We start from the raw sequence: 10,253 nt of genomic DNA on the forward strand, positions 1-10,253 counted from the left end.
GGGAGAGGGCAGAGAAATTCATTGCTTCAGGATGGAAGAAAAGAGTGAGCCAAGGTCCTTATGAGGAAGGTGCAGTTCCTTGGGGAATCTGGAGGGAACCAACCTCGCTGGTGCCTCTGACTTTATGGGAGACAGGGGATAAAGTGAGCTGGTGGTGGTGAGTGGGGAGATGGGGTGGAGCGTAAATTGCACTTCAGCGTCTATTTCTAGTTAATGGATAATCACTAAAGGGGAGGAGGAGGGGAAGAAGAAGGAGGACGAGGAGGAAGCAGAGGAAGAAAGAAGGAAGGAGAAGGTGAAGTGGTGTTTTTTGGAAGATGGATGACTTCCTTATTTAGCTGTGAATAGAAAAAGAACATCATTTTGAAAATAAGCATTGAGGAGTTTGGGGTAAAATAGCTGCTCTCTCTCCCAGCTATAGAGTTCCTGGGAATCAGTCCAGTCTGAATGCAAGAGCCAATGACTGGCATCTCAAGCCTAACGTGGATTATTTCATAATTGATTTTTTATTTTTGCTTCTCCATCCTCACCACCCTTTGCCCTTTTTCTACAACTGACCTGAAATAGACATTGGCGCATTCACCCAACACAGCTTTAATTGAATAGTAGAAGCAGCTACAGGTAAGATTTGGCAAAGAATAGGATGGTATTGTCAACACTAGCTTATTTTGTTCAGTAACACGTATGGATTGGAATAGAGAGAAAAACACAGATTTGTGGTCTAAACAAAATCCTAGATTCACAGAGCACTTCCATATATTTTCTTTGACTCACTAGATATGATCCCTGGGAGGAGAAAATGGTGCCATTGAATACATAGCAAATCTGAGGTTGGAAAAGATTAAGTGGCTTGTCTATGGTCATTTATTTTCTAAGGGGGTCAAAGTCAGGATTCTGCCCCTGAGTAGGCTCTTGTCACTCTCCCTGTCTATTCTTTAAATAAAGGAAGATGTTTGGGATTCATTAACTTGCAAATAATCATAGCATGGGGCCAGGCCATAGGAGCAATAATTAATATACAATGGGCAGCAGTCACTCTGATACTTTGATTAATAAACTAGATGTCCTTTATAACTGAACGGTAATTCAACACAAATAGCAGTCTATTCAAAAGACTCTTGTCAACATTACTCGTATAGAGGTGGAATATTTGCAGGGATGTAGTGTGGGTTTGTTGGGAGTCAGAGAAGGGAACTTGGCTGGAACCAGAGGTTGCCCAAGCAGGCAAGCTTGACCTTCCAAGTAGAAGTCAAGCACCAGACTCCCAAAAAGCAGGAGGACTTTCCAGATTGGGAGGAAGGGAAAGGAAGTAGTAAGACAGCTCATGTCAAAGGCAAAAACTTCCCATCTTTCTTTTCCTTTAGCTTCTAATTTCTCTGTGCAACTAACCAAACTGGTTACACACACTACTTAGCAGGTAAAGTTTTCAAGAAGAGATTAAGGGCAGCAGAAGGTGGGCTGAAAATATGAATAGATTCAAAAAGAGAAGTGTTCTGTTTATAGATGTCCTGGTTGCATCTTTGCTCTTTTAAACCTCATACTACGTGTTTTCAAATTCTTAAATTTTCTTTTTGTTCTTAAATGCCTTTCATCCTATGGCATCTCCTTCTCCCGAATTCATCACCATCTAATTTGCTAGTTGTGTCTATCATTTTCTCTCAAAAATTTTAAGTTCTGGAGACTGACTTTCTGAGTTGAGATTCTGCCTCCACTCCCCCGCTGGCTAAAAAACCTGACAAGTTATTTCCAAACTACAGTTGTTTCTTTATAGGCAAGACTGGCATGATAATATATGCCTGATGGGGTAATAGTGAGTATTAAATCAGATAAATATGTCCAGCATTCAGCAAACAGCCTGGCACATAATAGATACTCAATGAACATCAGCGATTATTTGTATCATACTTTGAGAAATTGAGGTCAACTGAGAACAGCATGTAAAAGCATTTTGAAAGAATTAAAATGTTACAAATGTTAAGCTATCATTACTGTCTTCTCTTTGCAAAATGAATTAGTGCATTAAAGGCTTTTAAAACTGTGTCTTACCTGGCAAACCCATTCAGATTGTCCCCTCTTTGAAAGAGGAAGGGAGATCTGTCATTTAAGGGTGGAAAAGTGACTTCAGATGAGGTATCAAAGCTCACGGGAAGGAGGGAAAGGGAAGGGGATTCTCTGTTTCCCGCCATGAGGTACTTTCCAAGACTTCACTGCTGTGCAGGGTGGGGACTACCATTCTGCGTTAAAGTGGAAGGAAAATATACCAACGAAAGAAGAGTATATTTACGACTAAGCGCCATGTGTTCCCAAATAGATACCTATCTTCGTACATTTATTTATTCAGCCTGCCTTCCCTGTGTAGCATCAGTGTGGACAAGATGTTTTAGTTTCTAGAACATATTATCCATACAGCGTAGGTATATAGGTACAAAACTTCTTTTCTTTTTTAAACTAAGAACCGTTTTCAGGGGACCGGATGGCATTTCCACTCCTTACCACATGAAGGGCCTTGCTTGGAAGGGAGTGGCAGTCAGGGAGGGAGAGCAAGGCCTTTCCTGGCGAGGGGCAGTGGCCTAATGCTGCCTCTGATGGGAGGTGCTGATTCCCGGTTTTCAGGGACCCAGGCACCTCTGCTCCACTAAGCCGGTTAACAAAAAGTACACAGGTTTAATCCTATCAGAGTTTATGTCAGGGCAAGTTATCTCCCCAAGTATATTTACCATCAGTGCTTGTTACATTTCCTTTGATAACAGTGCAAACAGAAGAATCAAGGGGAAAAGGGCCTGGCAATGTGCATATATGAAGTAAGGGGTAGAGAAAATTAGGAGCAGAGAAAAGGGGACAAAGAGAAGCAGGTGGGGGTGGTGGCGGGGAGGAATTACATCTCCATGTGACATGTTAAACACAGATCTGACTGTGCTACTCAACAGCACTAGGCTTGGGGTGGGAGAAGCCTATGGTGACCGTGGTGAGGAAACTGGTAACTACTGAGCACTTAGATGCTGGTAGGCAGGGTACTGGGTGCTTTTTACACAGTATCTCACTAACCTTTGCAAGAAACCCTTGAGATCAGCCTTATTTTTATCTCAATTTCATAGATGAGGAAAATCCTCAGGGAGATTAAGTACCTGGTTTGAAGGCACACGGCTAGTAAATAGCAAAACTAGACTAGTAAATAGCAAAACTAGACTTACGCTTACACCTCTAAAATTCCAAAGCCCACAGCTTCCAGTGCACCACCTGCCTTCTGGATAAGTTTTCTAATGGTGGAGGTTTAACCCTTTAAGGGATATTCACAAATTTAAGGGACATTCACAAATTTATTTTATACCATTCTGTATAGAAACCTCTTTTTTCCTTTTTAAAATTTGTAAATATAAACTAAATAATAAGAAACTTAAGACAATAGAGAAGAGAATAAAGTAAAAAGTTCTTCCTGGCTCACCATGAATTCCACTGTCCAGAGGCACCACTCTTGATAACTTGGTGTCTGTCGTCCACATCTTTTCCTATGCTGTTTTTTTTAATTAATCATATTAAGTACATTGACTTGCAACTTTGTTTTTTTTCAAGTTAATAAGATACCACTCTATTCTATATAAGTATATATAAATTTAATTTCTTTTTTAGTGGTTGCATGAAGTGACTACATGGATGAACCATAATTTTCTCATTTTCCTAATGATGGGCATTTAGCCTGTTTCTGATTTTTCACTACTACAATGTTGAAATAACTTATTGAAATGAATACTTTTATATTATATGAAGTATCTCTTCACACGCGTGCTTTTATTCCAGGAGGATGTATTTCTCAAAGTGAGATTGCTGGGCCAAATGCGATAAGGCTTTTCTATTTTAATAGATAATACAGAAAAGGAAGTTATATTCCTGTGAACACTGCGTGACACTCCCATGTTTCACCACAATCTTTCCAACAGGGGAAAATATCAATCTTTAAAAAATTTTGATAAACTACTAGGTGAAAAAAATAGCCCCTTAGGTGGTTTGAATTTGATATCCTTTGGTTATAAGAGGTAGAGGACAACAAGACCTGGCTGAGAGGCAGATGCTTGGGGTTTCCCAAAGTTAGTCGCTCAGGTCAGTGACTCATCTGTGTCCCCACATGCTAATCTCAGAGCATATGCAAATTTAAGTCTCACCAGAGTGACAAATTTCTATGTGCTCTGGACCTTCAGCGGTCACTTATTCACTCATTTATTGAATACCTGCTATGATCCAGGCACTGTTCCAGAGGATGGCGGTGAAGTAGCTAATGAGAGAGACAAGGTCCCTGCACTCTTGGAGAGAAAGTCAATAGTCAACAAGTAAACCCATCAACAAGTACTTGTGGTCATGGCTAAGCTTCAGAGGACTGCTCAGAAACTGCCAGAGCTTTGAAGAGCAAATCCTACTAATGTACAATAAAGGACAAGATAGATACATGGGTCCAAATCCTCCTCACAGCTCTTCTTGGTTGTTTCCAATTCTAAATCAGGCTCTAAGCTCTTCTCATCCTATCCAAACCTGGCCCTCTCCCACACTTCCCATCTTGGTGGGTGGGCAGGCCTGAAAACTAGGAGGTGTCCTGGACATCTTTCTCCCTCACTCTCCATATACAATCTATTATCAAACTGGATTTATTTATCTCCTAAGTAATTCTGGAATCCTCTCTCTCTCTCCATCATCACCATTGCCCAGGCACAAGCTACCATCACTTCTAGTCTGGAGAGTGCATCAGCTTAACTTGTACCAGCGCAAACTCTGGTTTTCCTCCATGTGGATTCCACCTGCTGCTGTCAGTCTCCCAACTCATTCTCCTGAAAAATCTCCAAAAGCTGTCTGTTATTCTTAGGATAAATACAAAGCTTCCTACCATGAAGCCATGCAGACCTGGTCCTACCCACCCCAGCCTCATTTCCACCACATGCACGCCAGTTGACTTCCTCCTCTCAGTCATGCTGACATTCTTGCCACCTCTCCTATCACTGAGCTCCCATCCAGCAAACTTGCACATGCTGTTCCTTTAGTTTGGGACGATCATTCCTCAGCTCTCAACTCCAGCATCATTACTCCAGGGAGGGCCTTCCAAATGAGCAAAACCCCACCTATTACATGTTCCTGGGCTACCTTATATCTCTTCCTCATGGTCCCTGTCATCGTTGTATCTCTATATTTGCCTGTATTTCCTTTAGATCGTAAGCACCATGGGGACCAAGGCCATGTCCACTTTCATTTGACAGCACACCTGGCACATGGTGTGCATTAAACATTTGCTGAATAAAAGAACAAATAAATTCATACGAGACAGTCTAAACTGCTTAGAACAAATTTTAAGTTCTCTGAAAGTAAGGAAAATAAGCGGTTCAAGTTAACTACTTGTGGTACAGCCAGACAAAAGGCAAGGAAGAAGGGTGTGTGTTGGAGGGAGAAGGGGTACAAAAGCATGCCCAGAGCAGCAGACACCAGGGTGCCCAAGTTCGTGAGGCCAGAATGAGGGAGCCTTGAAACAAACAAAGAGCTTTAGTCCACTCTTATAAACTATGAGGATCTAGTAGAAGTTCTTGGAGGATTAAAGTGAAGGTGGGAAAGATTAATTCAGGTAGGTTAACCTATCATCTAGGTAGAGGATGGTTGGAACTAGACAGAGAGGCAGCAGGCCTAGAGGCAAGGAGATGGTTAAGATGCTGGGCTTAAGCAACAGAACACAGTGAGTAACTGGTTTCAGAAATGAAGGAAGTGTTGAATGCTTTCCTCTGACCCCACCTTACCCTAAGATCTGGAGATTAGAAGATGCAGAAATGAGGACTAGAGAAAGATGAGACATGATTAGAGTCCTCCCAATTCTTAAACACACAATCTTATTTCTCCCCTAAGGACTTCAAAGAACGAAATAAAGTATTAGGCTGAAAGGAACCCAGGCAGACAGTACAGCAGTAACAACCCAGCATCTCACCCCACTGCATTGTTGTTGGGGCAAGGTGTTTAATAATTAACATCTAGTTAGACATCCAGGAGGTAGTCAACTTCTATTTCTACCAGGATTCGATTAGACAAAACAAACCTGCTCTAGGTATGAAACAGGTGAATGAGCAGTGAACTAAGAGTGAAGATGCCAGGGTTCTAGTCCCAGCTCTCAAACCAACTCCACCGTGACAATCTGAGACACCTGACTTCCCTGGACACAGATTTCTTTATCTGTAAAACTGGCTGGGAGGTGGAAATAGGGAATGGGAGTGATTCCTCCTTGTGTTGGCAGAGCACTGGGATTCTGGGAGGTATTTCAGGGAGCCTTGTAGGGGCAAGGGAGGCACTGAGTGGACAGTCCTCCGTCCTCCACCCTTGACCTCCCCCTCCCCCTGAGAAGCTCCACTTTACTATCTACTATATCAAGGACCAAGATGTCATTAAATTGTCAGTATGATCCCAACCTTCACCCTCACCACTAAGGGAGAGCTACTGATCTAGATGCTCTCCAAAAATTCTTGTCCCTTAAGAGAGAGCTGTCTGATTTCCCAAAGAATGATAATACAGGTTGATAGCTGTGTGGATCTATAAGTTAACATCACTCTAAGATATTTTTTAAAATCCCCAAAAGCACAAAATGACACACAACCTTTTAGAATTTGGGGGGAAACATAAACTTTCATTCCAGGAATAAACTTTGAGGTTGGATGAAGGTAACCAGAGTTATTAGCCAGTAATGCAAAGGGCTACAGGAACTTACTTTAGCCTTATCTTAATGTTTTGTTTTAAGGAGCTTGTGTGATAAATTTTTTTTTCTTTTTAAAGGAATGAAGTTTGGAGAATTACACACACAAACCCTCTGACAACTAATCTCTCCACTGCTCCAAACATACAGACTATGTAACTTCACAGGACCTCCTGACCCCAGAGTCTCCATGAGAGGCCCCAAGCCACACTAACCAGCCAGTACTCACCTCTGACATCATTTCACTACTGGCCCACACTTTGCAATTGCAGAAACTTGGGTGCTAATCAGAGGGTGGGGTTGACTCTTCTTTAGAAACAGAAAAGGACAAGATGATGGGCCAAAATGAACACATTCTAGTGTTGGGTTTTCCAAAGTTCCTATCTAAAGTTTGCAGCAGATCTTGAAAAAAATCAACTTACCGGATTTTTCTATTTAATAATATTAATTTGGGGATGGTTTTATATGGATTGAAATTTTATTAAAATAATATTTGATGTGAATTTGTTACTCTTTTATCCAACATAGTCACTGTGTGTATGTGTACCCTTTGTTCCTAATTTATAAATCTTATATATGTGTGCACATGTCACAATATAAACTGTATTTCTTACTGGACTTAGGACTTTTGTGTGTTCAGCATTCTCTGGTTCTAAAATGTGTCATGCAGGTAAGCTTCCATTTAACAAATGCCAGGCAAACCCAGCAGTCTGTATTATTTGACCCCCTCAACATCCTGGCTACTCACACTGCATGGCTGGTTCATGAACACCTGGAGCTCTACTTTTTGAAGTCTCTGTCCATTTAGCAATTTGCTTACTGTAAGAATATACCCGTTGGTTATAATCACTATATTTGAAAAATGTTCAGTGTTCAATATTCTTCATAAAAATAGAACAGCTTTTATTTTATTTTATTTTATTTCTGGATTGTAATTTTTATTCTGCTATCTGGAGCATGCATTTAATATACCACCTATTCAAATGCAAATGTAGTTTTGGTTTGGAAACTTTTTTTAACGTTTTTTATTGATTTATAATCATTTTATAATGTTGTGTCAAATTCCAGTGTAGAGCACAATTTTTCAATTATACATGAACATATATATATTCATTGTCACATTTTTTTTCTCTGTGAGCTACCATAAGATCTTGTATATATTTCCCTGTGCTATACAGTATAATCTTGGAACAGCTTTTAAAATATCATGCCAGTGATTTAAGGATTGGGGTTTACACCCTAATGGGATTTTTGTCTATAAGGCTTCTTTTCTTATTCTTTTGATGTAGATGACTGTTGGCTACGAAGTCCTAATTCTGAGGATGCGGTGCCCAAGGCAGAGGTGGGAGTAGACTTCTATTTTCCTGAAAAGTCAGTTCAAGCAGCTTCAGAAATGCCTAGCTACTGTGGAGCTGGAGCTAAACACGTGAGGCATAGGAGAGAAGACTGTGCAAAGCTGTGGGATTTTTATGAATTTGCTTTCACAGTCTAAGCTGCTGACTGCTCTGGTGGAATTTGGGGCACTTCAGTTAAGGTGAGTTTTAGTCCATTTCCTTGTGTACCATAGGTGTCTGACACCCAGACTTGTCAGCTTCAGATAATTTATAGGATCTACATCCTACAGGAAATGTGGTAATCCAGAGGACCTTGGGGATACCAATTTTTCTAGTTTTCCTAGCCTTTTGCAACACTCCCTCCCTTTTATTCTCAGCCTTAAGCTTAAGTTATTGTGGCATCTTGTCTGAGTGAGATTTGGTTACACCTGAGCTATTTTCATGCCTATCAAGCTTGTAAAAATGGAATTCTACCTGTGCCTTCCTATTACTTCTTTTCCCACAGAAAAATACAAGACCGAAGCTGGTCTGTGAGCAGACTGAGCTGATCTCCCACAGACGACTTAGAGGTGAGAGCAGCTATTCCTAAAAGAGGGAAGGCAAAAAGGTAAAATGAAATAAAACGGCAGACCTTGCAAGAGAACTCATACACTCTGATTTGCAAGGTCACACCTACATCCTAACTGAAACGGCATGAAAGACCTTCTGTCCCTCAGCTAGTCCTTCCTATCTAGTTTCACCCATGCACATACAGTCTCCTGCCATTTTTCTCAGTGATACACTGAGACGCACAAAACCAAGCTTCCAAAGCAGACAGGGGACTGGCCTGGAGGTTAAGCGCATGAAGGAAAGGGTGGGTGGATGGGCACCTGATGGTGAGATAATAAGCAAGGGGGAAAGTTCGAGAAGTGAGTGGATACAAGGCCGAAAAGTGACACCGAACCTGTTTAGCAAAGAGCCTCCTGCTGTGATCCTGTAAAATGGATTGTGAATCATACGGAACATTCCATCATATACTGAGGAGACATATACCTCTCAGGAGTGAAATAAGTGCATTCCTGGGCCAGTATGGTTCTCACCATATCTAAAACCTAGAGCAAGTATCAGATGAAAGGAAAAAGTAATTAGGAATTTTAAGAGTGATGTTTCCGCCGCTACGGATTCCGCTTCAGGGACAAAGAAGTGCCTAAAGACTGCAGGATGAGAAGCCCAGAGGTTCTGGGTTTCTTTCTTGCACCTGTTTCAGAAGGGGCTGGGCTAACGAGAGGAAAACAACAGGTTCCCACAGGCGGAAACTCGATCCGGTCCCCGGACCTCCTGGCACCCGAGCCAAGAGGCACTAGAGCGCAGCCCAGGCCTCCGCCGTCCTGCCTGTGGCCAGCTCCGCAAGGCCAGGCAACAATGGCTTCCTGTCTCCTTCGGCCCGAGGCGGGACCCATTTTCCCCCGGCTCACCTGCTGGGAGCCAGGTGAAGAGCAGCAGCCAAGGTGTGGGCAGCTCGGGGCCCATGCCGCCCCTCTGCGCCCCCTTTCAGCTCAGGGGCGCCGGGGACACTGTGTCTTCTTTCATCAGCGGCCGGCCCAGGACGCACCACTTCCCCGAGGACTCCCTCGGCTTTCCTCGCGCTCCGGGCAGCGCGGCGGGAGGACCGGCCCGCGGGCAGGTACCGCCCGGCTCATTCCCACCTGGGGCGCTGCCCGCCGCTCCGCCTCCCGCTCCGCGCGCCGCCGTTTCCTGCTCCGCCCCTGGGCCCGGGCCGCGGCCACCTTTCCTATCTGCCACCGCCCCCTTGCAGGCTGCCAGGTGATTCTCCTCGCCGAAACTGCCCGTAACCATTTAACCCAGCAGTTCTCAGGAAATCTCACCCCAAGCAAAGTTCTCCCCCAACTCTCCTCGTAGAAAAACGTGGCTATAACTTTCTAGGGAGTATTTCCTGCCTTAGTTCCCAGGCAATTATACATGCTTGGAAAAAGCTTTTTTTCCCACGAAAAGCACACTAATAGGAAATTTACACATGATGATTGTTCAGGTTTTCTGAGGATATGAACTAGATATGTAGGATATGAACTAGAGCAATAGACTTAACTTTCCGTAATTATAAAAAAAAAAAAAACCAGATACTTCTTATAGAAAAGTTAGAAAAATATAAATTTAGGGAAATAAGAAAAAAATCCATAGTTAGGCATTATTAACTTTGGTCTATTCCTTTTTAT

The 10,253-nt window shown here is 42.6% G+C and overlaps 1 protein-coding gene across 3 annotated transcripts in view; it reads right to left on the minus strand.

Annotated features, from left to right (window-relative positions):
• ILDR1 (immunoglobulin like domain containing receptor 1) overlaps nt 1-9,795 on the minus strand; it is a 39,638-nt gene extending 29,843 nt beyond the window's left edge. The window contains exon 1 of one of the 3 annotated variants that reach the window (XM_074364507.1): nt 9,495-9,795. In XM_074364507.1, coding sequence (XP_074220608.1) covers nt 9,495-9,549 — 55 coding nt within the window. In that variant the 5' untranslated portion in view covers nt 9,550-9,795. The remainder of the gene's footprint in view (nt 1-9,494) is intronic. The other 2 variants (XM_045507195.2, XM_045507194.2) reach the window with 2 other exon arrangements.
• Between the last annotated feature and the right edge of the window lie 458 nt (nt 9,796-10,253).

The sequence above is a fragment of the Camelus bactrianus genome, chromosome 1 (genome assembly GCF_048773025.1).
Source record: "Camelus bactrianus isolate YW-2024 breed Bactrian camel chromosome 1, ASM4877302v1, whole genome shotgun sequence".
Taxonomy (NCBI): Eukaryota; Metazoa; Chordata; class Mammalia; order Artiodactyla; family Camelidae; genus Camelus; species Camelus bactrianus.